General features: G+C 45.0%; 1 protein-coding gene across 1 annotated transcript in view; it reads right to left on the minus strand.

Moving 5' to 3' along the window:
- Window positions 1-24,582, minus strand: part of LOC141075413 (complement C3-like) — a 110,501-nt gene that overhangs the window by 50,964 nt on the left and 34,955 nt on the right. The window contains exons 5-10 of the mRNA XM_073562446.1: window positions 6,862-6,956; window positions 5,884-5,966; window positions 4,933-5,020; window positions 3,681-3,783; window positions 3,261-3,381; window positions 2,973-3,088 (exon numbers count right to left, since the gene is read on the minus strand). Coding sequence (XP_073418547.1) covers window positions 2,973-3,088; window positions 3,261-3,381; window positions 3,681-3,783; window positions 4,933-5,020; window positions 5,884-5,966; window positions 6,862-6,956 — 606 coding nt within the window. The remainder of the gene's footprint in view (window positions 1-2,972; window positions 3,089-3,260; window positions 3,382-3,680; window positions 3,784-4,932; window positions 5,021-5,883; window positions 5,967-6,861; window positions 6,957-24,582) is intronic.

The raw sequence follows: 24,582 nt of genomic DNA on the forward strand, positions 1-24,582 counted from the left end.
GTGGGGCACCTCCATCACAGCACACTGCTGCGCAAAGTCCTTGAAGAACCCCTCCACATCTCCGGACGCCTCATCAAATGGCTTAAACTCTGTCCGGGTTATCCGTACAGGTTCCTGGATCGTTGGGGTTACACTCCACATTGCGTTACTCCCTCTTTCAAGCTCCATTGCTTCTTGCCTCCACTGTGCCCGGTGGGCAGCCTCCTCCTTGTACTCCTGAGAGACGCCTGGGCCCAGAACCACCATCTCTTCTTCATACCACACCAACCACTGGCTTTTTGGGGTGGGGATCCCTGTCTCCAGTGCTCGTCCTTCAGACATCTGGGAGGAGGTGGCCAGGCTAGCACCCACCAGTAGGTCAATTAAGGCTTCTTTAATCAGTCCCTGGTAGTTCAGGCCCAGGTCTCTGGCTCTCTCCTGTAAACTGGATACAGTCCAATTTCTGTACTCACTCTGTGGGTGGTTCTCCATTGGACTACTCTCTGTTGATCCCACCGCTGCCACCAGTTGTCACGGGGTCCTTCTCCGATACCACACAATCAACAGAGCGAGGGAAGTGTGAACAATCCCAAGACCTTTATTACAGGCAAAATTAGAAGATCCATAATCAATCCACCACACTGAGGATACAGTAGTCCAGAACAAGAATGCAGTCCAGTAACAGGATAAAAAGTCCAGGGAGATGAGAGTCCAAAACTCTAGCAGCCAGAGGATAAAATGGGTCCATATACTTCCTTCTCTCTGACGTGCAGTCTTCACACGATCATCACCACACAGGAACTGGCTTGTCCAGCCCCTGTCCTCCCCAGCCCCCTCCTTATGTCCAGGGGTTGTCATACAGGTTGGGGCGGTTTGCAGGCCTCCCAGAGGAGACAAAGGAGCCTTGGGGATTAAGGAACTACAGGGGGTCATCAAGAGACAGATACAGTCAGGCTATAGACATACAAGGCAACAAGAAAAACACTATGAAAATCAGTGAAATAGAAATATACACAAAATGATATCCACATAGCATATCACACCATCACAAGCTATACCCAATTTTCATCCACAGGAATGTGTCTACACAAAAGGCAGAACCTCTAGGTATTTTGATTGCTGGAACTCAGACCAAAAGGGGCTTTTGTTGAGAATGCAGATGTGTCAACCATGACACCCAAGCTTGGTCTGAGCCACAAAGAGTTAGCAGATGGTTGTTGTAGCTATTCTGGATATTCCCTATCTGCGCTATGGAAGGGGGATAGCTAGAGACACAAACTATGTTATATGCAAGGTACTTGCCCCTTATTGTTCAATTACAACTGTGAGGCAGTGACCGGTGTTATTTGTGAAGGTCCCTATGTGTCCCCAAGGATGCGCACAGTAGCATATTGAGGCTGCGGGAGTGCTTTTCAGTCACAGGCATAGCTGTGATTGCAATGCAAAATAAAAGTAAATGTTGCTCTTGGGCAAGCTATTTGTCCAAGGCAAATTTAAGAAATCCCAGCATGGGCTTTTATTTTTGAAGCAGACTACAGGATGATAGTGGGGTCTCCACTTCCTCCTCGCCTGGTCTTACAATTGGCCTGTGGCCACAGATTCCTTTAAAAAATCCTGAAGACAAGGGTTGGGTGTGTCAGTCTTGGTTTGCAAATGTGGAGAGCAGGATGCTCTGCAAAGCTTCAGCCTGTGTGAAGTAACACGGAGCCAAGTGTAGCCAAAAGGCCTGGTACTTTTCAGCGTACACGGTGGCGCAGTCGCCCATGGCAACCGGTCTCGGTTACTGACTGTCTGGTTTCCCAGCTGCGATCCAGAGGATACCTTTATGTTCCAGTTGTAAGTTTCTTTGGACATTAAAGACGTTTGTTTTGAACTTTTCTGTGGTCACTGCCTGTCTGTCACACTGCACCAACGCCGCAATTTTAATATTCCAATCTAGGCCATCCTGGAAACATGATCCCAAGACCAGGGTTTCGTATGTGGGGTCAACTGTGGTTGGTTATGATCCATTTTTATTTCTTATCCCCAGAAGGAAAGAGAATATCTAGGTGTTTATGTTATTTCTCTCTTTTTATTTTATAACTGTTTGCATATTTGTGTGTCCTTTATTTTTACCTTTTTATACCTTTTCTTGTAAGTACTGTATTTTTTTTTTAGAATAAAGCTTAAAACTTTAATATGTTTGCTTCTTGTATGCTATACATAATCCACAGCCTTTCAGAGAAGGTTTGGTCTTTTTTTTAATTGTCAGACAGTGTATATTTTGGGGACTCATTACCCCGTGTCTCTGATGAGTGGTGGCGGCATGTTGTGTATCCGGGGTGTGTGGACTGTTTCGTGGTTTGATTTATGACAAAATATACCCTTGTGAGTGTGTATGAGACAAACTGCATAAATATTTACAATGGGAACGCAGACCTGATAAAAATCATACCAATAACATGCAGTATAACTAAAAACTTGCTGAAAAATTTGCTTTTATTCAAAATGCAAAGGAGAGCGCTTTGGTGCACTGTTATGCCCTCCAATTTGCATATTAAAGCCAGCCCCTTGTCTTGACTCTTTAGTTGCCGACCTGGGAACATGTGACTGTCATTGAACTTCAAGGGTAGACTATTACCAAAATTTGGTTGTGTATGAATTAGCAGTAATTTACTTTGCTTAAAAATCTTTGAAGGAGCTGAACTATTGGACACTAGTGGATAGGAACCAATATCTACCTGTCAAGTGCAGGGCAGATGTGTTTGTTGTTGTACATCGGTCTTTATGAGTAGGATGGTCTCAATCTCCAAAATAAGCATGGAAAATTATGGTAGTCAATTAAGGCTAAATGGACAATATCAAGGGTCAAATAGACTTCCTACATTGGGGCACTGTGGCTACTCCCTAACTGGCTCTTATGGTCCTCTAACTGGAATTATACTGACTTAGATGGAAGATATTAAAGATGAAGTGAAGTCTGTGGTGCCGCTGAGAACCCACGATGCACTTACATTAGCTATGTAGGGTAAGCCAGGCTTAAAATATTTGGAGGACTTGGTGAAAAGCACTTTGAATGCGGTCTTCACTATTGGAATACCGGTCTTCTCGGCTACCACCAGATCGCTGCCTGGAAGAGACACCATATGATAGATTTCTATTGATGAACTATTCGGTATAGCTTTCCAATAATATAATTTGTACAACAACTCTAAGCAGGGGTGGAGCTAGGAAAGCAAGTACCCCGGATACAAGGAGGACGCCGACAAGATACAGACACCTCATGGCCATGGCCTCTGTACCTGCATTGGTAAACACAGTGACACTGACGTAGAGAGAACTTCCCAGGAGAAATTCAGGATTCGGGAATCGACTGGTAATCATGTGACGGTAGAGCGTAGCTTGTGCTTTCCCAGCAGTCACCTAAAAGAACAACTAAATATTACTTTCTTGAAAACTTACACAATTATATATATATACAATGATAGTTTTTTTTACTAAGACTTTTCATGGTGGTGTGCCATTCTGGGAGTTCCAACCAGACGGTAATGACGAGAGACCTTATTTCCTCGATCACCCTAATTGGGGGTGCCAGTCACTCTGACTTTGAGTACTGTAGAATCTTCAAGGGGTATCATAAACAAGTGGGTATATATAGTATGTGACCCTTGTGGGGCCTTCTGGTTCAATGGGACCATTGTCATTTTGAAGACTCTTCTCACCGTGATGTTGGCCATGGAGTGCGGAAAACTCTTTTTCTCATTGTTCTGAATCACTCCGAACAGAGCATACACCGATCCCTCCACTGGCTTCCCATGCAAAAACCTTTAAACAGAAAATTGTAAAAAAAAGTCTTCTTGCCGAATTATAACTTTTTTAATGTACTTGTACATAAAATGCATCTGCCGGACATGAAGTGACAACTCTAAGAAAAACCTCTCCATCCGATATCTATCTGAATGGCAATTTTTCTTGCCTCTGGTGGCTCAGTGTCATTCTAGAGCCTTATAGGAGCCCTGCAAACATTTTATTTTCTTTTTTTTCCGCAATTAAATCTAGATTGTGATTGGCTGCTATGAGGCCTGGTGTCTTCTAGATAGGCAAGAAGGATTGTCAGATGTGATATAGGCAGATAAACTCTTCTCATGTGCATCTTATAACACCAGATTCAGAAATGATTACCTAAACATTCATAAACATAACCCCGTTATAAAAATGAAAATTAGTGAAAAATTCAAATTGGAGATTAACAATGATAAATGGAAATGAGCCAATTCCAAAAATGATGCTCAGTATTCTCAGAACAAACACTAAAATAGTTCTGAAGAGTAGGAAGGAGAGGACACGTGGAAGTTTGGGTTCTGGTACGCGACACAAACTTTATTCCAAAGTTTAGCTCGAGTACCAGATCTATACCCGAACCCAATTGAAAACAATGGGGACCCGAGCCTTTGATCAGGAAAATATTCCCTTTCTCTCTTTTGCCTCCGTCACGCCAAACATTGCAATGGACTTCCGGGAAAAGTCCGTGTTCCGCTATTAGTTCGGGTTCGTTCATCTCTACTGAAGAGTTTTTTTTCTATTATTTTTTGCATTTTTTTTTTTTTTTACTATTTTTACCACTTTTTTAGTGTGGTATTATTTTTTTAAAATTTTTTTCCATACTGGTCTACTTGCTAGAGTTTTGATGAAATCCCTGTTTGCTCTATTGCAGATTTTCCAGTTCTCTGAATGCTGAGCTCTGCTTAATAGCACCCACACCCCTGATTGGCTGTTTTCTGTGTACATTGTGCTTAGGCAGACAGTTGTCAATCAGTGATGTGGGCGTAGTTACACAGAGCAGGAGGACTAGGAGGCACAAGACACCTAGTCTTGTAGTGATAATCTCTTGCTGATGATAAAACACTTGTTTTTTTAAACAACAAGCAGCCAAGAAAATTTCTTACAGTGACGAGGGTGAGTGATATGTCTTACCTCGCAGTAATATCCACAGTGAAGTGATCATCATCCACAAAGAAATAGTTCTGTGGGGTCTCCAGAAAGACTTCAAAACTTGGTAGAACTAGAAAGCAAAAGCAAAAGTGACACGTATAATACACATTGCTCGTCCTCCACTATTATAATCGCTAACTTTTTAATTTACCATAAGGACTTGTGCAGACGACTGAATGGTCTCCATCCGGGAGAATTGGTCTGATTATGCTACTTGGACTCTGGTTAGAATTTTTTTTAATTTTTTTAGCTTCTTATTACTTCTTATACTGGACAACTTTTAGAAGGCACATTGTTTTAGATCATGGAGCTGGTGAGGAGGATGTTTCCACACAACACACCCTTCTTTTAAAGGTCATGCACCCCATTTCCCATTTGCATCCGGACATCTGGACTCTTAGCAAAGCATCATCACAACACTACGAATCCTTAAGAAGGTATTGCCTTCAGGGAAGTTTCAGAAATCTTCAGCATCTCTAGAGATACCTGCAATCTCCTCCAGCAGGCCTCTCATTTTTTGAGAGCCTCCTGGATGACCCTGGATATTGATAAGTATGTGATAGCTTTTACCTGAATGTCAAATTTTTTACCAAATTGTCAGCTATTTCTCAGAACTGCAGCAAATCACTACTAGATGCCTTAGATTTCAGATTATTTAAGGAGAGACCAATGCTAATCCTCCTTCTTCTAAATCTGCCATCGGCGTAGAGCTTAGATTGGGGGACAGTCCTGCAGAAATATGTAGGTTAAGTCATCATTCATCAAAAGTATATGGCCAATTTTATACGTCAGGACGAGGTCCATCCATAGATCTCCATCAGAGGGCTATGAGCTAGTTCTACTGAGCCAGATACACCTATTATGAATAGACTGGAGCTTGTAAAGGTCTGGGTCACCCAATGAACACCAGAACCCAATGATCATTCTACTCACCATATTCTTTGACCTCAAACTCTGTTTGGAAAATTTCTTGAGGAGCCTCCTGAAACTTGCCAGCAATCTTCCATATTCCTTCACTGTAAAGTAGATACATGGAGCAACAAAAAAGCAGGTCACTTGATCAATCCCAAATATTAATAGAAAAATAAACCACGATACACATATGAAGGGGTTTATAGTGGCTGTCAAATTTTCTGTAGCGATAAATCTTTTATTAAAAAGTTCCTCAAAACATAGGGTCTTCAAAACTAATGTCTGCCCATACTCCTCACCACCATGATTGTCCTTCATCACTTTCGGTAACCTACATGAGTTCAACTTATTGTGATGACATACACAGTAGAAGGAAAAATGAAGGTCAAGTGCAGAAATTAGTGCAAACCAGTAATAAAGAGGACCACCTCTCCATGACATTACCATAAATGGTCCTGATCGTGTTGCCCCTTTATCCAACAGGTGATTGAAACAGTTGCTGGTCAATCAAGTCCAAGGCTTATCCGACGAATGATGGGATTAAAGAGGTTAAAACACGTTATTATCTTTCCTAGTGGTTGTGGTCCGACAGTTGGGACCTCCACCAATTGGCAGAACGGGGAATTGTTAGCCCTTTAAGAATAGAGAGGCAGGACACATGCTCATTAATTATCTATGTGACTGCCCAGCTCTGTGACCTGTTTATTTCCGGCCGTCCCATAGAGAATGAATGGTGCAGTGTTCAGATGACCAACGTCCCATGGCGTTTTGTAATGGGTCGGGGATAAATATTCCCTGATCTGCCGATCGGTGTGGATCTCAACGATGGGAAACTCACTGATCAACATGATCACCTATTTGATGGACAGGTGATAACTTATTCTAAGTGGACATTTAAAGGATGGGAGTTTGGTGGTCCATTTTAGTGTGACCCACACTTAGATATATAAACACCCATAAAGTTTATTATTGGAACCTTAAATGCCCATGTGTACTCACTTAGCAATATCCGGAAGAGTAAAGCTCTTTTGGACGATCACACTTTTTTCATTGGAGGAGAACTGGTTCTTCAGCACAACTATGCCATCAGGATTCTGAAAAATCAGTGGTAAAAGGTTCTATGTGTTTCAGAAAATGTCTACAATAACCCGTGAGCTTATGCTATACATGTTACAACATGTAAGATAAGTGAGTGAACAATTACAGGTTAGTCACCTATAGGGGGCAATAGAGAGATTCTATTTGGAGGAGATCTACTTTGCTTACTTTTTCGAGGGTGCATTGCTCTAAAGAGTAAAGACTTTCTACCGGTTGGATCTCCACAAGGAGAATAGATATCGTTCAATATCTCAAGGAAATGAAGAAGACTGAAGGCATAGGAAGAGAATCATAAAAGGCTAAACGAGGGCATCTAGTTTGGGCCCAAGAGAGGGTGGGTATAGACACTATTGGAGCTGCATGACCTCCTCTCCTCTTCCACAAGGAATGGTCAAGAGATTTCAATCCTGTCCATGGATCTTCAGGTGTGGTAGCAAGCATAAGCTGGCTGACCCATTTGGCTTTTGTATGTTGCCTCTTCTACTCTGGTTTTCATCAAAACTGTTGTGCCGAGGTAGACATATAACTGCCCCATGGGAGCCACAAAAATAGCAAGCTGACAGTCAGTAGCCCCAGTTAAAGAAATAAAGGACCACAGAAAAATATCCCACTCCTAATTCTACACTTTATTATCGTCATCCAGGGCCAAATATTTAGTAAGGCCCCTTCTGTACTACTCAATTATCCTATTATTATTATGCATTTATATAGCGCCATTTATTCCATGGCGCTTTACATGTGAAAAGGGGAAATATAGACAAGTGTAATATATACAAGAGTAATATACAAGTGTAAGACAAGGGACACACAAGTACATAAGGAGAGGGGACCCTGCCCGCGAGGGCTCACAGTCTACAGGGATGGGTGAGGATACAGTAGGAGAGGGCAGAGCAGGTCGTGCGGTGGTTCAGCAGACCGAGGATCATTGCAGGCTGTAGGCTTGTCGGAACAGGTGGGTCTTCAGGTTCTTCTTGGAGGTTTCCGTTGATGGTGAGAGTCTGATGTGTAGACTCTCCTATCAAGTGATGATGGAGAATCACTGGCTTAACTCCTTTAGACTTCAATACAAATGGGCACATAAATGTGCATCCAGAACTTCTGCAGGTCAGGTGGATTGGGGTCCAAGTGGTGGCATCTACCAACCTTAATCCGGTACTGTCTTTTTTCCAGTTGTTAAAACAGCTGGTTGTAGTTTCAAGATAATACTGAGTTTCCAAACCTAAGATACTTGTGAATTGTAGAAGATGATGGTGGACTTTGCAGATATCATACTCTATGATAATACAGGCCATTGGCCAGTGCCATTTAATTCACCATTCATTGAGCTGTACCACTGTGGGTTCATACTGCAACTTTGATTTACCCTGATGTTTATATACCTTCAGTGTTACATCTCCTTAAACACCACCTTGTCATTTCATATCTCAGTATAGTTTCTGTGGATATACCGGTATTTTCCAGAGTAACTGGGTTTGAGTTGAGTTTAGGGCTGTGGAGTCGGAGTCGGAGTCGTGGAGTCGGAGTTAGTTTTGGTTGGAGTCGGAGTCGGAGTCGGTAGAAATGTACCGACTCCGACTCCAGCTTTAAAAAAAATGTATTAATATTTCATAATTGAACTTTCATATGAATTTTATAAATGTTACTCAAATATATATGTTCTATCAAACTATGAACAACAGTGATAAGCAGTTCTGCTGGAGATAGAGACATTTCTTACTTCTTGTGTGTCACTGTTCTCCACTGCCCTTATCTAATCTTATACTTGGTTAACCTCATGCTGCCCCAACCCCCTACTTACAATGTATGAAACTGAAAGTGAAAATGTGTTGCAAATTCTTAGTAGTAAAGCTCCTCCTCTAGACTAGATCATACTAGGTGTGCGTCTTCCAAGCATCTCACAGCTGCCTGCTACTCAGAAGAGGAAGACTGTAAGAAGTATTATCCTTTCAACAAACTTTGCATCAGTTAACTGTGAGTACATGAGGAATAATAACAGTATTACTGACCACTATATCAGTTGTACGACCTGGCAATAATTTTGTACAATTGTTTTTAGGAAAAACAATTGTCATTTGGATTGTGAATGCAGAATTAAAAACCTGAGAATGTCAAAGAAGCATCACATTAAATCAGCTGTATTTGAACATTTCACCATCACTCAAGATAGAAAACATTATGTCTGTCAGTGTATGACAAATGATCCAGACGAAAACAAATGCTGTGAAGCCAAGATGAGTGCATATTCAGGCAAAGATGAAAATGCTCCTACCAGAGCTTCTAATCTAAAGAGACATTTACAGCGCTTTCATCCAGAAGTACTGAAAGCAGTGGATGAGAAAGACTGCATCCAAACCAATGAACCAGTGCCCAGCTCTTCCAGCCAAACAAAGGAGCAGAGAACTTTGCAGCCATCAGTTGCAAGATATTTTGTCAGTGACAAAGTTACTGTGACAATGACAGTAGATACATTTAAAAAACAGATCATAGAGCTTGTTGTAAAGGATAGTGTGCCTATTTCATTATTTTCACGACCAGCTTTTATGTGTCTGAATGGGGAAATGGCCCGCAAGCTTGGTGTTTCTCTGGAGAGAGAGAGTATTAGAAAATTAGTAATCGAAGAAGCTTTTAAGCAAAAGGAAGAACTTAAAAAAACTCTCAAGGGACGCTTTCTGTTTCTTAAAATGGATGCCTGCACACGTCACAGAGTGAACTATTTTGCCATCAATGTCCGATTTGTTTGTGACAAAAATGAAATAGTTACCAAGACATTGGCAGTAAAAGACACCAAAGCTCATCACTATGAACTTAAAAAAGAGCAAGTTCTTTCTGTCGTAACTGACAATGCTTCAAATATGATAAGTACTATTAAGCTAATGAATGAGAGTAATGATGGTGACCAGCAGCTAGAAGAACATTCTGGGTCCACAGACACAGAAATGTTTGAAATAGAGGAACACAGTATTGTAACTGAGGAGCAAACTGAAGTTGCTTCAGATGAACAGCAACATGATAGTTTAGATGATCTTGTTGAAACTGTGTCAATATGTTCTTTCATTCATCACATGCGCTGTGTTGTGGATACGCTACAGCTGGCTATAAGAGACAGTCTGCAAGAAGGACATGCTGCTGCACTGATTGGCAAGGTGAGAAAATTGGCTACTGTTGCCAGAACCCCTAAAGTTGACTCAATTTTGAAGAGACGTGCTGGAAAAGGGGCAATTATTGATCAAGCCACACGATGGGGCAGTACTTAATGATTCAGCGCTTGGTTGAACTGAAAACCTTTCTTGTAGACATGGCTAACCCTCAACTGACGCTAAATGAAAGTCAGTGGAATCAGGTGACTGAGCTGGAAAAATTGCTAGAGCACCCATTTACAGTGACTAAAAAATTACAAGCAGATGACTTAACTCCAGGTATTTTCTTAAAGGAGTGAAAGAACCTGATGTTTCGCCTGTCCCAAAGAGGAGGGTTAATTGCAAGTGGCATTGCTACATCAATGAAACGGAGAGAGGAGCTACTATTACAAAATAACATTCTTTTGGCAGCTGTTTATGTAGACCCAATGCATCGGATTCTTCTAGATGATCAACAGCTAAGTAAAGGAAAAGAAGCTCTGTTTGAAATAGCAGTAAGGATGAAAGGGTTGCAGAACAGTCAGGAGGAACAAGAAGAATTTGGTCGACCTGCCACATCTTCACCCTCATCATCAACTGAAGAATTTAATTTAAAAAAATATTTGGATCACAAGGACCGTGCACAGCGTTCCCGCATAGAAGAGTCATCCCCATCAAGGAACACAGCCAGTACATTTCAGCAGAATTTTTCATGTGCACTAAAAGAAATTGAGAAATTTGACCGTTCATCAAAAATAACAGTGCAACAAGCGATTCCTCTGTATCCTGATATTGTCAGAGATGTTGCCCGAGTGGTTACTGCTTTGCCACCAACACAAGTTAGTGTAGAGAGGTTGTTCTCCGCTCTCAAAATAATTAGATCAGATTTGAGGGCATCCATGAAGGAGGATCTGACAGAGGCAATACTTTTTCTGAGGACAAATTTATAGATTTCTTCTTATTAACTGCATAAAAGTGTTTATTGCATATTTACTTACAGTTTATAAAAGTTATTTGCTACATTCTAATTGTATTCTAATAAATACCGAATCACAAAGAAAAACCCGAATTTAATGGTCAATAATACAAATATAATAAAAAAATATATTTTTAAAAAATATAAGAAAAATAGAAACAATGATAATGTTTAAAATACCTTTATTATATAATAGTAGTACATAAATATAAGAAAGCAGTGTGTGCTCAAATCAATTAAAATATATACCAATATAGGTTGAATAAACATACACAGCGGTCCACATATATAAGATAATATAATTTACACCTTTTCAAAAATAATTGTCCAATAAAAAAGTGACCAAAAATATATCAAGCGCCAAAACAATTATGTAGGCTTACACAAAGTGTCAATATAATCGATGAAAAACTGCAAAGGTGCAATATCAGCCATCTCATAGTGAAGTGTTCATCCAAATAAAACAAATTAAAGTGCAAAGTGCATGAAAAGGGGGAACAAAAGTGCAAAAGGACAATTAAGGGTGTATACCTTTAAGGACCGCCGGTGAGCGAACAACACAGCTCCGACGCGCGTTTCGGAATGAATCCTTCGTCAGGGGCTGATGAAGGATTCATTCCGAAACGCGCGTCGGGGCTGTGTTGCTCGCTCACCGGCAGTCCTTAAAGGTATACACCCTTAATTGTCCTTTTGCACTTTTGTTCCCCCTTTTCATGCACTTTGCACTTTAATTTGTTTTATTTGGATGAACACTTCACTATGAGATGGCTGATATTGCACCTTTGCAGTTTTTCATCGATTATATTGACACTTTGTGTAAGCCTACATAATTGTTTTGGCGCTTGATATATTTTTGGTCACTTTTTTATTGGACAATTATTTTTGAAAAGGTGTAAATTATATTATCTTATATATGTGGACCGCTGTGTATGTTTATTCAACCTATATTGGTATATATTTTAATTGATTTGAACACACACTGCTTTCTTATATTTATGTACCACTATTATATAATAAAGGTATTTTAAACATTATTATTGTTTCTATTTTTCTTATATTTTTTAAAAATATATTTTTTTATTATATTTGTATTATTGACCATTAAATTCGGGTTTTTCTTTGTGATTCGGTATGCAGTTTCCCTCGAATGGTCTACCATTCATCCATGAGCATCCACTTTTAAACGTTGATATTAGGAACTCTATATAATTCTTTTTTAATTTCCTGCGTTTCTTTGTGGTATTGCTAACCAGGTCAATTGGTTTCATTGTATTCTAATAAATGTAGTTTTTGCTCTAAGTGGTCTGATTACTTATATGATGGTGAGAAACTGAATAAGCACGATGTTTAATATTTTACAACAGTAAATTTGTTGTTATGAATTGGCCATTTATGAAGGAGTCGGAGTCGGAGTCGGAGCCGGAGTCGGAGTCGGAGCCTGATAAAATCCAGGAGTCGGAGTTGGAGTCGGAGTCGCAACTGTGGCTTACCGACTCCACAGCCACTCTGCACTTGAATTATTCCCCTGCCCTACAATGGTTTTTTAAGAAATAATTGTTCAATAAATATTGTTATATTCTACTATTTGGGTTTCCCAATTTTCCTTTTTTTGGTTATCATTGATCCCATACTGTGGCTAAGACAAGGAACTAGCCCCGTGGGACATTATGCCATCCAGCTCCATACTGCTTCTGCTGAATTGACATGGAACAATAACACTCTCCTGGCCATCTTCTACGCTGGCCTGTCCAGTCGTATACAAGATGAACTTGGTGGTAGGGATTTGCCTTCTTCGCTTTCCTCACTACTCATGTGGACTCATGTTTCCAGACAACGATCTAGGGAAAAAATGATGAATTCTAATGTCTCACTTCCAAGAGCAGCTTCAAGATTCCCTCCCAGACTGACTGCACCGAAACCTATGCAACTAGGTTGTAAGAGATTGTCACCGGCTGAAACATGCACATAGAAACACGAGAAGCAATGGAATGAAACTGAAAGGGAGAAGATACAGATTAGATATTAGAAAAAACTTTTTAACAGTGAGGGTGATCAGTGAGTGGAACAGGCTGCCAAGAGAGGTGGAGAGTTTTCCTTCAATGGAAGTCTTCACACAGAGGCCGGACAGACTGAGATGGTTTAGTGAATCGTGCAATGAGCAGGGGGTTGGACACGATGATCCTTGAGGTCCCACCAACTCTAACATTCTAGAATGCTATGATTCTATGATCCTGCCGACTTTCACAAAGACTTTGCTTAAATTTTGCTGAACGGGATCACTGTCGCACAGACTGTTCCAAATTAAAGGCCAAAAAGGCAAACTTCAGCCCCTTCACAAGTAGGGAGGTATCAACCTAGTAACAACTCTGTTCTCCACTAAAGATAAATTACTCTTGCTTATGTCTGTTTCCTTTGGTTCCCTTGTGGTCTCAGGGCAAGCATTCATTGATTCTGGAACAGCAGAGAATTTAGTGGACTTCTCTTTGGCCAAAAGACTGAAAATTGTTTTTGTTTCCCTGCAGACACAACTAAAGCTAATATCAGCAAATGGATCTGCAATTCACAGTGGTCATACTCAATTCTGGACAAAGAAGATAGCTCTTCAGATTAATGCGTTACATGTTGAGGACATTTCCTTTTAAATTTTGCCACTTTCTGATGCACCAGTGCTTTTGGGGCTTTGGTGGCTATGGCTTCATGCTTTGGTCATTGACTGGTCCACTGACCAGATTATCCAGTGAGGTCCATCTTGTATTCACAATTGCCTCAAAGTTCTTCCCCAGTCACCCCCTTTGAAACTCTGTTCTGCATCAACTCCCACCAACTTGCCTGCTTCCTATCATGACTTCACAGATCTCTTCTCCAAGAAGAGAATCGAGATTCTACCTCCTCATCGGCCACATGACTGCGCAAATTTCCCTTCCTCCAGGTGCATTCAACACCTGCAATCGTCACTATGAATATCTAGTGATGCATTTTGGATTGTGTGACGCACTGGCTGTGTTCCAACACTTCATTCTTGAATTAGCTCTTTCATGGTGTTTTGTGTCAGTTTGTCTACGTCTATCTGGACAACATCTTCTTCAGAGACTTGGACTCTCATCGCCTTCATCTCCACTCCGTTTTAATGAGACCGCGACAAAACCACCTCTATGCCAAGTTGGAGAAATGTTTATGTAAGTGACAAGAATTGCCATTCCTTGGCTACATCATCTCTACTGGTGGCCTTTGTATGGATCCAGAGAACACTTCTGTTACATTGGATTGTCCACAGCCAGTCGGACTCAAGCCTCTCCAATGATATATCGGCTTTGCTAATTATTACAGCCAGTTTTTTAAAAACTGCTCTCAAATGGTTGACCCTCTGATGGCCCTAAGTCAGAACGGTGCTTATTACTGGAGTTGGTCAGAATCTACTGTTCATGCCTTTCAAGAACTCAAGTCTTGTTTTTCTACTGTTTACTTGTTTTTCTACTTTCTATAGACAGCCCATTCTTACTTGAAGTTGATGCCTCAGATATTGGTATAGAAGCAGCTCTCTTGCAATATTCTTCTAGCTCAAGAAATCATCCCTGTAAATTCTCCTTCAGGAAATTTTCTCCAGTGGAGCAAAGTCATTCCATTGGTGACCGTGAACTCTTAGCCTAAAATTTGGCCTTGTTGCATGGAAACATCTACTTGGAGCTATCTATATTGGTGACTATCTATACTGACCATAAAAAACTGGAGTATCCTCAATATTCTCTTAGGCCGAATCACAGCCAAGCTCGATGGTCCCTTTTTTTCTCGCAATTTGATTTCATCCCCACTTATCGCCCTGTTGAAAAAAACTTATGAGCTGATGGCCTATCCAGATACTTTGGTCACTCTGATGATGCTGATGATTGGCCCTCACATGTAATTGAACCTGTATGTATAGTTGCTGCAATTTCTTCCTCCTCCAATTCACCAACTATGGGAATTTTTCCGGTTTCCAAGACACTCCACTGGAAGGTCTTATTCTGGGCTCATTCACCTATCCTCTCAGGTCACCCAAGAGTTAAATGTATTGCTAAATTCTCTCCCCTTTCTTCTGGTGGCCTAAATGGAGACAAAACGTCAAGGAGTTAGCAGCGTCCTGCCCTCAGTGTGTGTGTGGCGCCCCCAGGAGTATGGTCACCGCACTGGCATTGCCTTCCTCCAGGGAGGGTGATGTCAAGCTTGGAAGCAATGAAGGGTCTCTGTGGCAGTTAACCATAACATGCAACACAATTCCCACTCCAGGCCAGCAGAGGGAGCTCTGAACCAATACTAAGGGGAAGAGCTTCTCTCTGAGGGCCAGGAAGGGGAAATTAGGAGAGTTCGTGTGAGGAGGGCAACGAGTGTAGACGTGAAGGGAGAAGCTGGAAGTTGAGCAGAGAGTAGAGAGCTCACTTCTAGTGACAGCGCATGATCTGGAGCCTGGTCTCCAAGGTTGTATGGATACTGATGGTCCTGCAACAGAAACCAGAGGAATAGGAAGCTGTAAATGCTCTATTCTCATCTAAGACTCGGAGGCACAACAGCAACGGGTGAGCCAAAAGAAGAGGTAGAAGGCTACAGCTGTCTGCCATACGAGGTAGATCTAAAAGGGAACAATAAGGAGGAACTTCAGTGTAATGCAGTACTGCATGTACCTCAAGTAAGCGCTAGGAAGGAGACTACACAACCAGTGGCGGATTATAATGAGGTCAATTTGGGCAGTTGCCCCGGGCCCAGTGGGGTTAAGGGGCCCACAGCCCAGGCCAGTAAATTGCCCCATTATAATCCACCACCGCGCAGGGCCGGATTATAGGCAGGGCAGGCGGGGCTTCAGCCCCGGGGCCCCCACCACAAGAGCTTCTAAGGGGGCCCCCACCACATTCCTGCTGGCTGCTGCAATGGCACTCCATCTTCTCCCCACCTAAAAGTGAGTGACCATGGGGGCGGCATTATGTGCTCTGCTACCAGCAGCATCTACAAGTAGCGTGAACGCTGATGCTGCTGGTAGCGTGCAAAGGCTTGTGATGAGATCACAGGAGGTAAGGTGTCAGGGCCCCCGATCATGTGACCCCTGTCTCCTCCCCTCCTGTGACCTCATCACAGGTCCTGTGCGCACAGCACAGAGCACTGAGAGCAGCCATGTATGTGGAGTGCGGCTCTGCGGGTGGAGGTCGGTGCTGGAGGCCGGCTCTGCGGGTGGAGGTCGGTGCTGGAGGCTCCATTATTCTCTATGTGGAGTGCGGGTGGAGGTCGGTGCTGGAGGCCCCATTATTCTCTATGTGGAGTGCGGCTCTGCGGGTGGAGGTCGGTGCTGGAGGCTCCATTATTCTCTATGTGGAGTGCGGGTGGAGGTCGGTGCTGGAGGCTCCATTATTCTCTATGTGGAGTGCGGCTCTGCGGGTGGAGGTCGGTGCTGGAGGCCCCATTATTCTCTATGTGGAGTGCGGCTCTGCGGGTGGAGGTCGGTGCTGGAGGCCCCATTATTCTCTATGTGGAGTGCGGCTCTGCAGGTGGAGGTCGGTGCTGGAGGCTCCATTATTCTCTATGTGGAGTGCGGCTCTGCGGGTGGAGGTCGGTGCTGGAGGCCCCATTATTCTCTATGTGGAGTGCGGCTCTGCGGGTGGAGGTCGGTGCTGGAGGCCCCATTATTCTCTATGTGGAGTGCGGCTCTGCGGGTGGAGGTCGGTGCCGGAGGCTCCATTATTCTCTATGTGGAGTGCGGCTCTGCAGGTGGAGGTCGGAGCTGGAGGCTCCATTATTCTCTATGTGGAGTGCGGCTCTGCGGGTGGAGGTCGGTGCTGGAGGCTCCATTATTCTCTATGTGGAGTGCGGCTCTGCGGGTGGAGGTCGGTGCTGGAGGCTCCATTATTCTCTATGTGGAGTGGGGCTCTGCGGGTGGAGGTCGGTGCTGGAGGCTCCATTCTCTATATGGAGTGGGGCTCTGCGGGTGGAGGTCGGTGCTGGAGGCTCCATTATTCTCTATGTGGAGTGCGGGTGGAGGTCGGTGCTGGAGGCTCCATTATTCTCTATGTGGAGTGCGGCTCTGCAGGTGGAGGTCGGTGCTGGAGGCTCCATTATTCTCTATGTGGAGTGGGGCTCTGCGGGTGGAGGTCGGTGCTGGAGGCTCCATTCTCTATATGGAGTGGGGCTCTGCGGGTGGAGGTCGGTGCTGGAGGCTCCATTATTCTCTATGTGGAGTGGGGCTCTGCAGGTGGAGGTCGGTGCTGGAGGCTCCATTATTCTCTATGTGGAGTGCGGCTCTGCGGGTGGAGGTCGGTGCTGGAGGCCCCATTATTCTCTATGTAGAGTGTGGCTCTACGATTCGTGACCCCCGTCACGTGACGAGGGGGGCCCACAGAGTCTGAACTGCCCCGGGCCCTGGCTACCCTTAATCCACCCCTGTACACAACCCATCTGCATAGTGAGATTCCTGAGTTGCTTCCAGGCTAATCAGCTCCTGTGCCAACTGTAATCGGGACCCTGGACTGCATTTGCCAAGCAAAGTAAAGGTAAAGAAACTGTACCCTGTTGTGTCCTTGCTTCCTTCCTGCAAACTCTCCAGCACTGCTACATCTCTGTGACATACACTGCACCCTCTTCCTAAACACCTATCCTCACTGCCCTGGGACTACAGCCCTGCCTGTGGAGGGCTACAACATCATTGCTGCACTACACCATCTGTCCCAGAGGATCTGTCTGAGGCGTCGGCTTAACACCTCCCTTGCCGAACACCACAGGTGGCGTCACGAATCATCCACTCATAAACTTTATTTCCATCACTCAACCCCTTTTACATGGGCGCCCAGGGCCACGGACCGGGTCACCACTGCTGTGACAATCCCCTCTGAGAGACCGGCCCGGTACCGAGTACCCCACTGCCCTGGCGGGCGACCCATTTTTGGCGTCATGAACAGGATTTTTGGAGCCCGGTGTCCCCGGGTCCTGTGTGCCAGAGACTGTGTTGTGTGCTATAGACTGTTTGTGAAAGTGCCGCCATTACCCCGCTGCTTAGCGCGCGTGGGAAACCAAAGAGGCGGGCTGTCGTGGGCGGAAACAGTGAAGTACCGCGCGGGAAGAGGACACTGCGCGAGAAGTGAGGAGCTGAGGCCTGCAGCCGGTAAGCCTGCTCAACCCCAGGGCCTGGCTAATGTTAACTGGGGGGGAAGAGAATGTCGGAGGCACGCGCCGATGCAGTGGCGGACGCCCCCGCCAACCCCTCAGCGCCGCAAGATGCAGGGCCCAACGAGGCTGTGGCTCCAATAGCACCCACCGCAGCAGTCCACATAATGCCGCTGTCTATGCCTTACATACCGTGAGCAGCATGGCTACCGCGGTATTCAGGGGAGTCACATACCCTGAGTGACTTCAAAGAGAGACTGTGCAGTTTTTTTGAAGTGTATCCTCTGTCTGAAAGCCAGAAGGTGAACATCCTTATTGGGCAGCTAACAGGTTCAGCACAGAGAGAGGTAAAAGCCTGGCAGGACACTGATAAGGAGACTGTTAAAAAGATCCTGGCTAAGCTAAGGAGCACCTTTGACACCCGCACTGCCGCTGAAATCAAGATGAGATTCTTTGGGTGTAAGCAGAAAGCGCAGGACAGTATACGGGACTATGCTCTTAACCTGCAGGAGGCGCTACGGGCCGTCAAGCAGATTGGTCCAGACAGTGTGAAAGATGGAGACGGACTGTTAAAGGAGCAATTCATTGAGGGACTCCTATCCAGTACCCACAGAGCACAGCTGCGCATCATAGCCCTACAAAACCCTGACCTAGACTTTGCTGATTTCAAAGACAGGGCTATCCGGGTGCTGCATGAACTAAATGTCAGCCGTCCAGCGCCCCCTAGGCGCCCAGCGATTACATACCACCAGGAAGCAACATCTTTCCCTTCCATCCCTGTGGAGGCTGATGCACAGACTCTGGACAAAGATCCATCTACAGAACTGTGTCTTCAGGTCCAGGAGTTGACCAAGGGCATGGCTGCACTTGCTAAAACCGTGCAGTCCCTGCAGGTATCCTCCAAGGAGAAGATCCAGCTCGCCTCCAGTCCAGAGGATGTCCCGTGGCTAAAGAAAAAGAGGATCCCGCCACTCCGAGGTAGGAACAACGGTCGCTATGACCAGGACGGACGTCCCATCTGTCGTCACTGCCACAAGGCAAGCCACCTTACAAGATTCTGTTATTTAAATGAGCAACCCCTGGGGCAGAGGGCCAACCCCCAGGAGTAGGACCACAAGGCCCAAAGAACTGGCGAGCCAAGTATGTTGGAGGGAGACCAGTCCTCCCAGTGGTGATTGACGGTATCCCAATGAACGCTTTGCTGGACACTGGCTCCCAGGTCACAACTATGCCCTATATCCTTTACAAATGGTATTGGGATGATTCTGAACTTACTCGCGGCCCAAGTGATGAACTCACAGTAGTTGCCAGTAATGGTCAGTCTTTACCGCAAGTGAGATGTAAAGAAATTACTGTTAAAGTGGGTCGAGTAGAGTTAAAATCTCAAGGTCTGATAGTTATAGATAGATATTGATCGACGAGAATGTAACCCAATGATGACTCTTGGTACCAATGTGATTGAAAATTGTCTTTCCGAGGTTATTATCTTGTTGCAACAGGTAGCTGAGACTGCTGGTTCCAGTGAACAACGAGTCCTGCAGAAGGAGATCAAGGCCCTGATGCAAAGACAGCAGGTAGAACTCTCTGGCGGAGAAATTGGCAGCGTCAGAGTGAGTGATTCTTTCCCCATTGCGATACCTCCCAGATGCGAAATGTTGATTTGGTGTCGGGCAGCCATAGGCATCAGAGGAAAAGCTTACCAGGCATTGGTGGAACCAGTGTACTCTGATAGCAGGCCCACTGTCCTGACAGCCAGAGGGGTAGTTGATGTCCGCAAAGGGAGAGTACCTGTACGCCTCTTGAATTGTGGGGAAGAGTAGGCCACAAAACCTCGGTATGCCACAGTTGCTAAGCTGCTTACTGTCAGTAACAACGCAATACAGGCAGCAGAGCCCTTGGTCTCATCCGACCAGATGGAGGACAATGGCTCTGTAAAGCAGCTGGAGGAATGGTGCCAGCAATTGCAGGTGGGGACTGACTCCACCCCTTCATACCAAAAGAATGGGATTTACAGAGTGACCCAGGAGTATGAGCGAGTATTCAGTAAACACCCCCTTTGGGAAGGCAAAAGGGGTTCAACACCATATACCCACTGGAGATCATCCACCCACCAAAGAAAGGTACCGGCCTATACCCCCAACACAATATCAATGTGCCAAAAGTATGTTGCGGGAAATGAAGGAGGCTGTGGTGATCAGAGACAGTTGTAGCCCTTGGGCAGCCCCAATAGTCTCTGTGAAAAAGAAAGATGTTACCATGAGAATGTGTGTTGATTACAGAAAAATTAACAGCATTACACATAAGGATGCCTACCCATTACCCAGAATTGAGGAGTCATTAGCTGCACTTAAAACTGCTAACTATTTTTCCACCTTAGATCTCACTAGTGGGTATTGGCAGGTTCCCGTGGCAGAGGCAGACAAGGAGAAAACAGCGTTTATCACCCCAATGGGTCTCTGTGAGTTCAACTACATGCCATTCGGGCTCTGCACTGCTCCAGGGACATTCCAACAACTGATGGAGTGCTGTCTTGGACACAAGAACTTCGAGACAGTCCTGTTGTACCTTGATGATGTCATTGTTTTCTCCAAGACTTATGAAGACCATCTGAAGCACCTGGCTGAGGTGTTTGAAGCCTTGTCCAACTTTGGCCTGAAGGTGAAGCTTTCCAAATGCCACCTCCTGAAGCCCAAGGTTCAGTACCTCGGTCATGTAGTGAGTGCAGAAGGTGTGGCACCGGATCCTGACAAAGTCACAGTCATCCGGGACTGGCAGAAGCCCAGCAACCTCCATGAAGTACGTCAATTCCTCGGGCTGGTAGGCTACTACCGAAGGTTCATTAAAGGCTTCACTGAGATAGCCACTCCTATGCAAAATCTTCTGGTGGGTCAGCCCAAGAAGGCCATAAAGCAGAGTCCTACATTCGAATGGAATGAGGAGCTAGAGAGGTCCTTCACTCGACTGAAGATGGCTCTCACAGGAGATGAAATTCTGGCCTACCCAGATTATGACCAACCATTTGTTCTGTATGCTGATGCCAGCAACGTGGGACTGGGAGCAGTACTGTCACAGGTACAGAATGGCAAAGAAAGAGTGATCTCCTACGCCAGCAGGAAGCTTCGTCCCACTGAAAGGAACCCTGACAACTACAGTTCCTTCAAGCTGGAGTTCCTTGCCATAGTCTGGGCTGTGACTGATCAATTCAAGCATTACCTAGCTTCAGCCAAGTTTACCATCTTCACGGACAACAACCCGTTGACTCACTTGGAAACTGCTAAACTAGGTGCACTGGAGCAGCGATGGATGGCTCGGCTGTCTAACTATGAATTCACCATCAAGTACCGAGCGGGGCACAAGAACGCCATTGCTAATGCACTGTCCAGAATGCCTAATCTGCCAGATGAAGGAGAAGACCCTGAGGCACTTGAAGAAATCGAGTTACTGTACCTGCCTTCCACTGGCCAATTGCGGCCCAACGTGCCCAAGGAGTGAGAAACAGGCGGTCTGGCTTGAAAGAGGCCACCCTAAATCCATTGCCTCATCATGACTGGGCAGAAACGCAGGATAGCGACCCCACAGTCAGCCTGGTGAAGGAGCTACTGTCACAAGCTGATTCACGCCCAGAGTCGGATGCTCCTGAAGAAACCCAACAGTTGTGGAAGGAAAGCTGTGCCGGAGGAGTATCAATGCCCGCACTCATGAGCTGGTCTGGCAGGTGGTAGTCCCAATGAGAGAAGCATCAATGGTCTTGGAAGCATACCAAAAAGGAGCTGGACACTTCGGATGGAAGAAGTTGGAAGCCTTGCTCCAGGAGAGGTTTTACAAGGCTGGTATGAGGAAAGCCATTGAAAATTGGTGCCGGGAGTGTGGACAATGCAACCTGCGCAGAAAGGACCGTAACAGCCAGCGAGCTCCTTTGCAGCCAATAATAACCAAACAGCCACTTGATTTGGTCGCCCTGGACCATGTGAAGCTAGTCCCAAGCCATTCAGGCTACATTTATGCTCTTACCATCGTTGACCACTACTCAAGATTCTTGGTGGCTGTGCCTGTAAAGGATTAAACAGCCAGGACAGCAGCCAGAGCCTTCCAACAGCACTTTTGTCGACCACACGGATACCCCAAGCGAATGCTTACAGATCAAGGTCCAGCCTTTGAGGCGGAAGTGTTTCAGGAATTCTGTAACTTGTACGGTTGCAAGAAGATAAGGACAACACCGTACCATCCACAGACCAATGGCATGTGTGAAAAATGAACCAGGTGGTGATCGATCTACTGGAGACCTTGCCTTTGGAGGAGAGGAATCTGTGGCCAGAAAAGTTGCCAGTTCTGGTAGACCTCTACAACCACATTCCTGTGAATTCACCAACTGCACTCCAGCCTACCTAATGAGAGCGAGGCCTGGTAAGCTGCCTATTGATTTGGATATGGGAGTCCTTACACCTGAGGTGACGTCACCAGATGCTGACTGGGACACAGAGAAGCAGCAACAGTATCGAAGCGTACAAGAGTGTGTAGAAAAGATTCTAGCTCAGGCAAGACAAAAACAAGAAAGGCACTACAATCACCATGCACCTGCAGTTCCCTTGTCACCAGGAGAACAAGTCCTAAAAAGGAAGAGGAGGATGCATAAATTAGATGACCAATGGGAAGCTGAACCCTACACCATCTACCATCAAACTTCGATAACACCAAGGTGTGCCTTATCAGTAAGGATGGGGGAGAAACCTCAGCAGCAGTATCAAGGGATCATTTGAACTTGTGCCCTGACCAGTTAAAAGAGAGAATGGAAGAGCAAAACAACATCCAACCCATAGACACAGAAGAAAAGGTCAGCACTGTAGTTTGAGAATTCCCTGCAAATTGGACTAGAGTAAATAATGCCATAGTGGTGCCAGTGATGACCTTTCCCCAACTGGTAGTACAAGAAGTGACTTAAGAGAACTCTGAAAATCAGGAAGTTCAGGTAGCAGATGCCACACCAGCAGTGGAGCCAGAGAATCCTTGCCCTGCCAGTGGTGAATCTGTCATGCCCATGGTGAGTCTAAGAGTTCGCAGACGGCTACTTCCCAGTTTACCAACACCAGAGCCACGTAGGTCTGTCCGTAGTACTCAAGGCATACCACCCATCAGATATTGCATCTAAATAAGTTCATGTAAATGTTAAATTGTATGTATATATGTAACGTTTCAAGTTTTGTGCCTATAGAGACTTTGTAAGAACCCCTTGTATATAGTTTATCCATTTGCCCAGGAATGGACCATGGACATTGATGCATGGAATGGACCATGGACATTGATGCATGGACTAATCGTCACAGGACCATTTTTGGAACTTTTGGTTTTTGTATTTTTCATATTTTCTAAGTCTTGTACATTTATAATTGTTCATTTGTTTATATGTTCATATGCTTTTTTATCAGTCCATGAGTACTGAATTGCACTAGGGGGGAATGTGGCGCCCTCAGGAGTATGGTCACCACACTGGCATTGCCTTCCTCCAGGGAGGGTGATGTCAGGCTTGGAAGCAATGAAGGGTCTCTCTGGCAGTTAACCATAACATGCAACACAGGTCCCACTCCAGGCCAGCTGAGGGAGCTCTGAACCAATACTAAGGGGAAGAGCTTCTCTCTGAGGGTCAGGAAGGGGAAATTAGGAGAGTTCGTGTGAGTAGGGCAACGAGTGTAGACGTGAAGGGAGAAGCTGGAAGTTGAGCAGAGAGTAGAGAGCTCACTTCTAGTGACAGCGCATGATTTGGAGCCTGGTCTCCAAGGTTGTATGGATACTGATGGTCCTGCAACAGAAACCAGAGGAATAGGAAGATGTAAATGCTCTATTCCCATCTAAGACTCGGAGGCACAACAGCAACGGGTGAGCCAAAAGAAGAGATAGAGGGCTACGGCTGTCTGTCATACGAGGTAGATCTAGAAGGGAATAAGAAGGAGGAACTTCAGTGTAACGCAGTACTGCATGTACCTCAAGTAAGCGCTAGGAAGGAGTCTACACAACCCATCTGCATAGAGAGATTCCTGAGTTGCTTCCAGGCTAATCAGCTCCTGTGCCAACTGTAATCGGGACCCTGGACTGCATTTGCCAAGCAAAGTAAAGGTAAAGAACTGCACTCTGTTGTGTCCTTGCCTCCTTCCTGCAAACTCTCCAGCACTGCAACATCTCTGTGCCATACACTGCACCCTCTTCCTAAACACCTATCCTCACTGCCCTGGGACTACAGCCCTGCCTGTGGAGGGATACAACATCATTGCTGCACTACACCATCTGTCCCAGAGGATCTGTCTGCAGCGTCGGCTTAACACCTCCCTTGCCGAACACCACAGGTGGTGTCACGAATCATCCACTCATAAACTTTATTCCCATCACTCAACCCCTTTTACATGGACGCCGAGGGCCACG

Source organism: Dendrobates tinctorius, unplaced genomic scaffold, assembly GCF_039654945.1.
Source record: "Dendrobates tinctorius isolate UK_male_01 unplaced genomic scaffold, ASM3965494v1 ptg000351l, whole genome shotgun sequence".
NCBI lineage: Eukaryota > Metazoa > Chordata > Amphibia > Anura > Dendrobatidae > Dendrobates > Dendrobates tinctorius.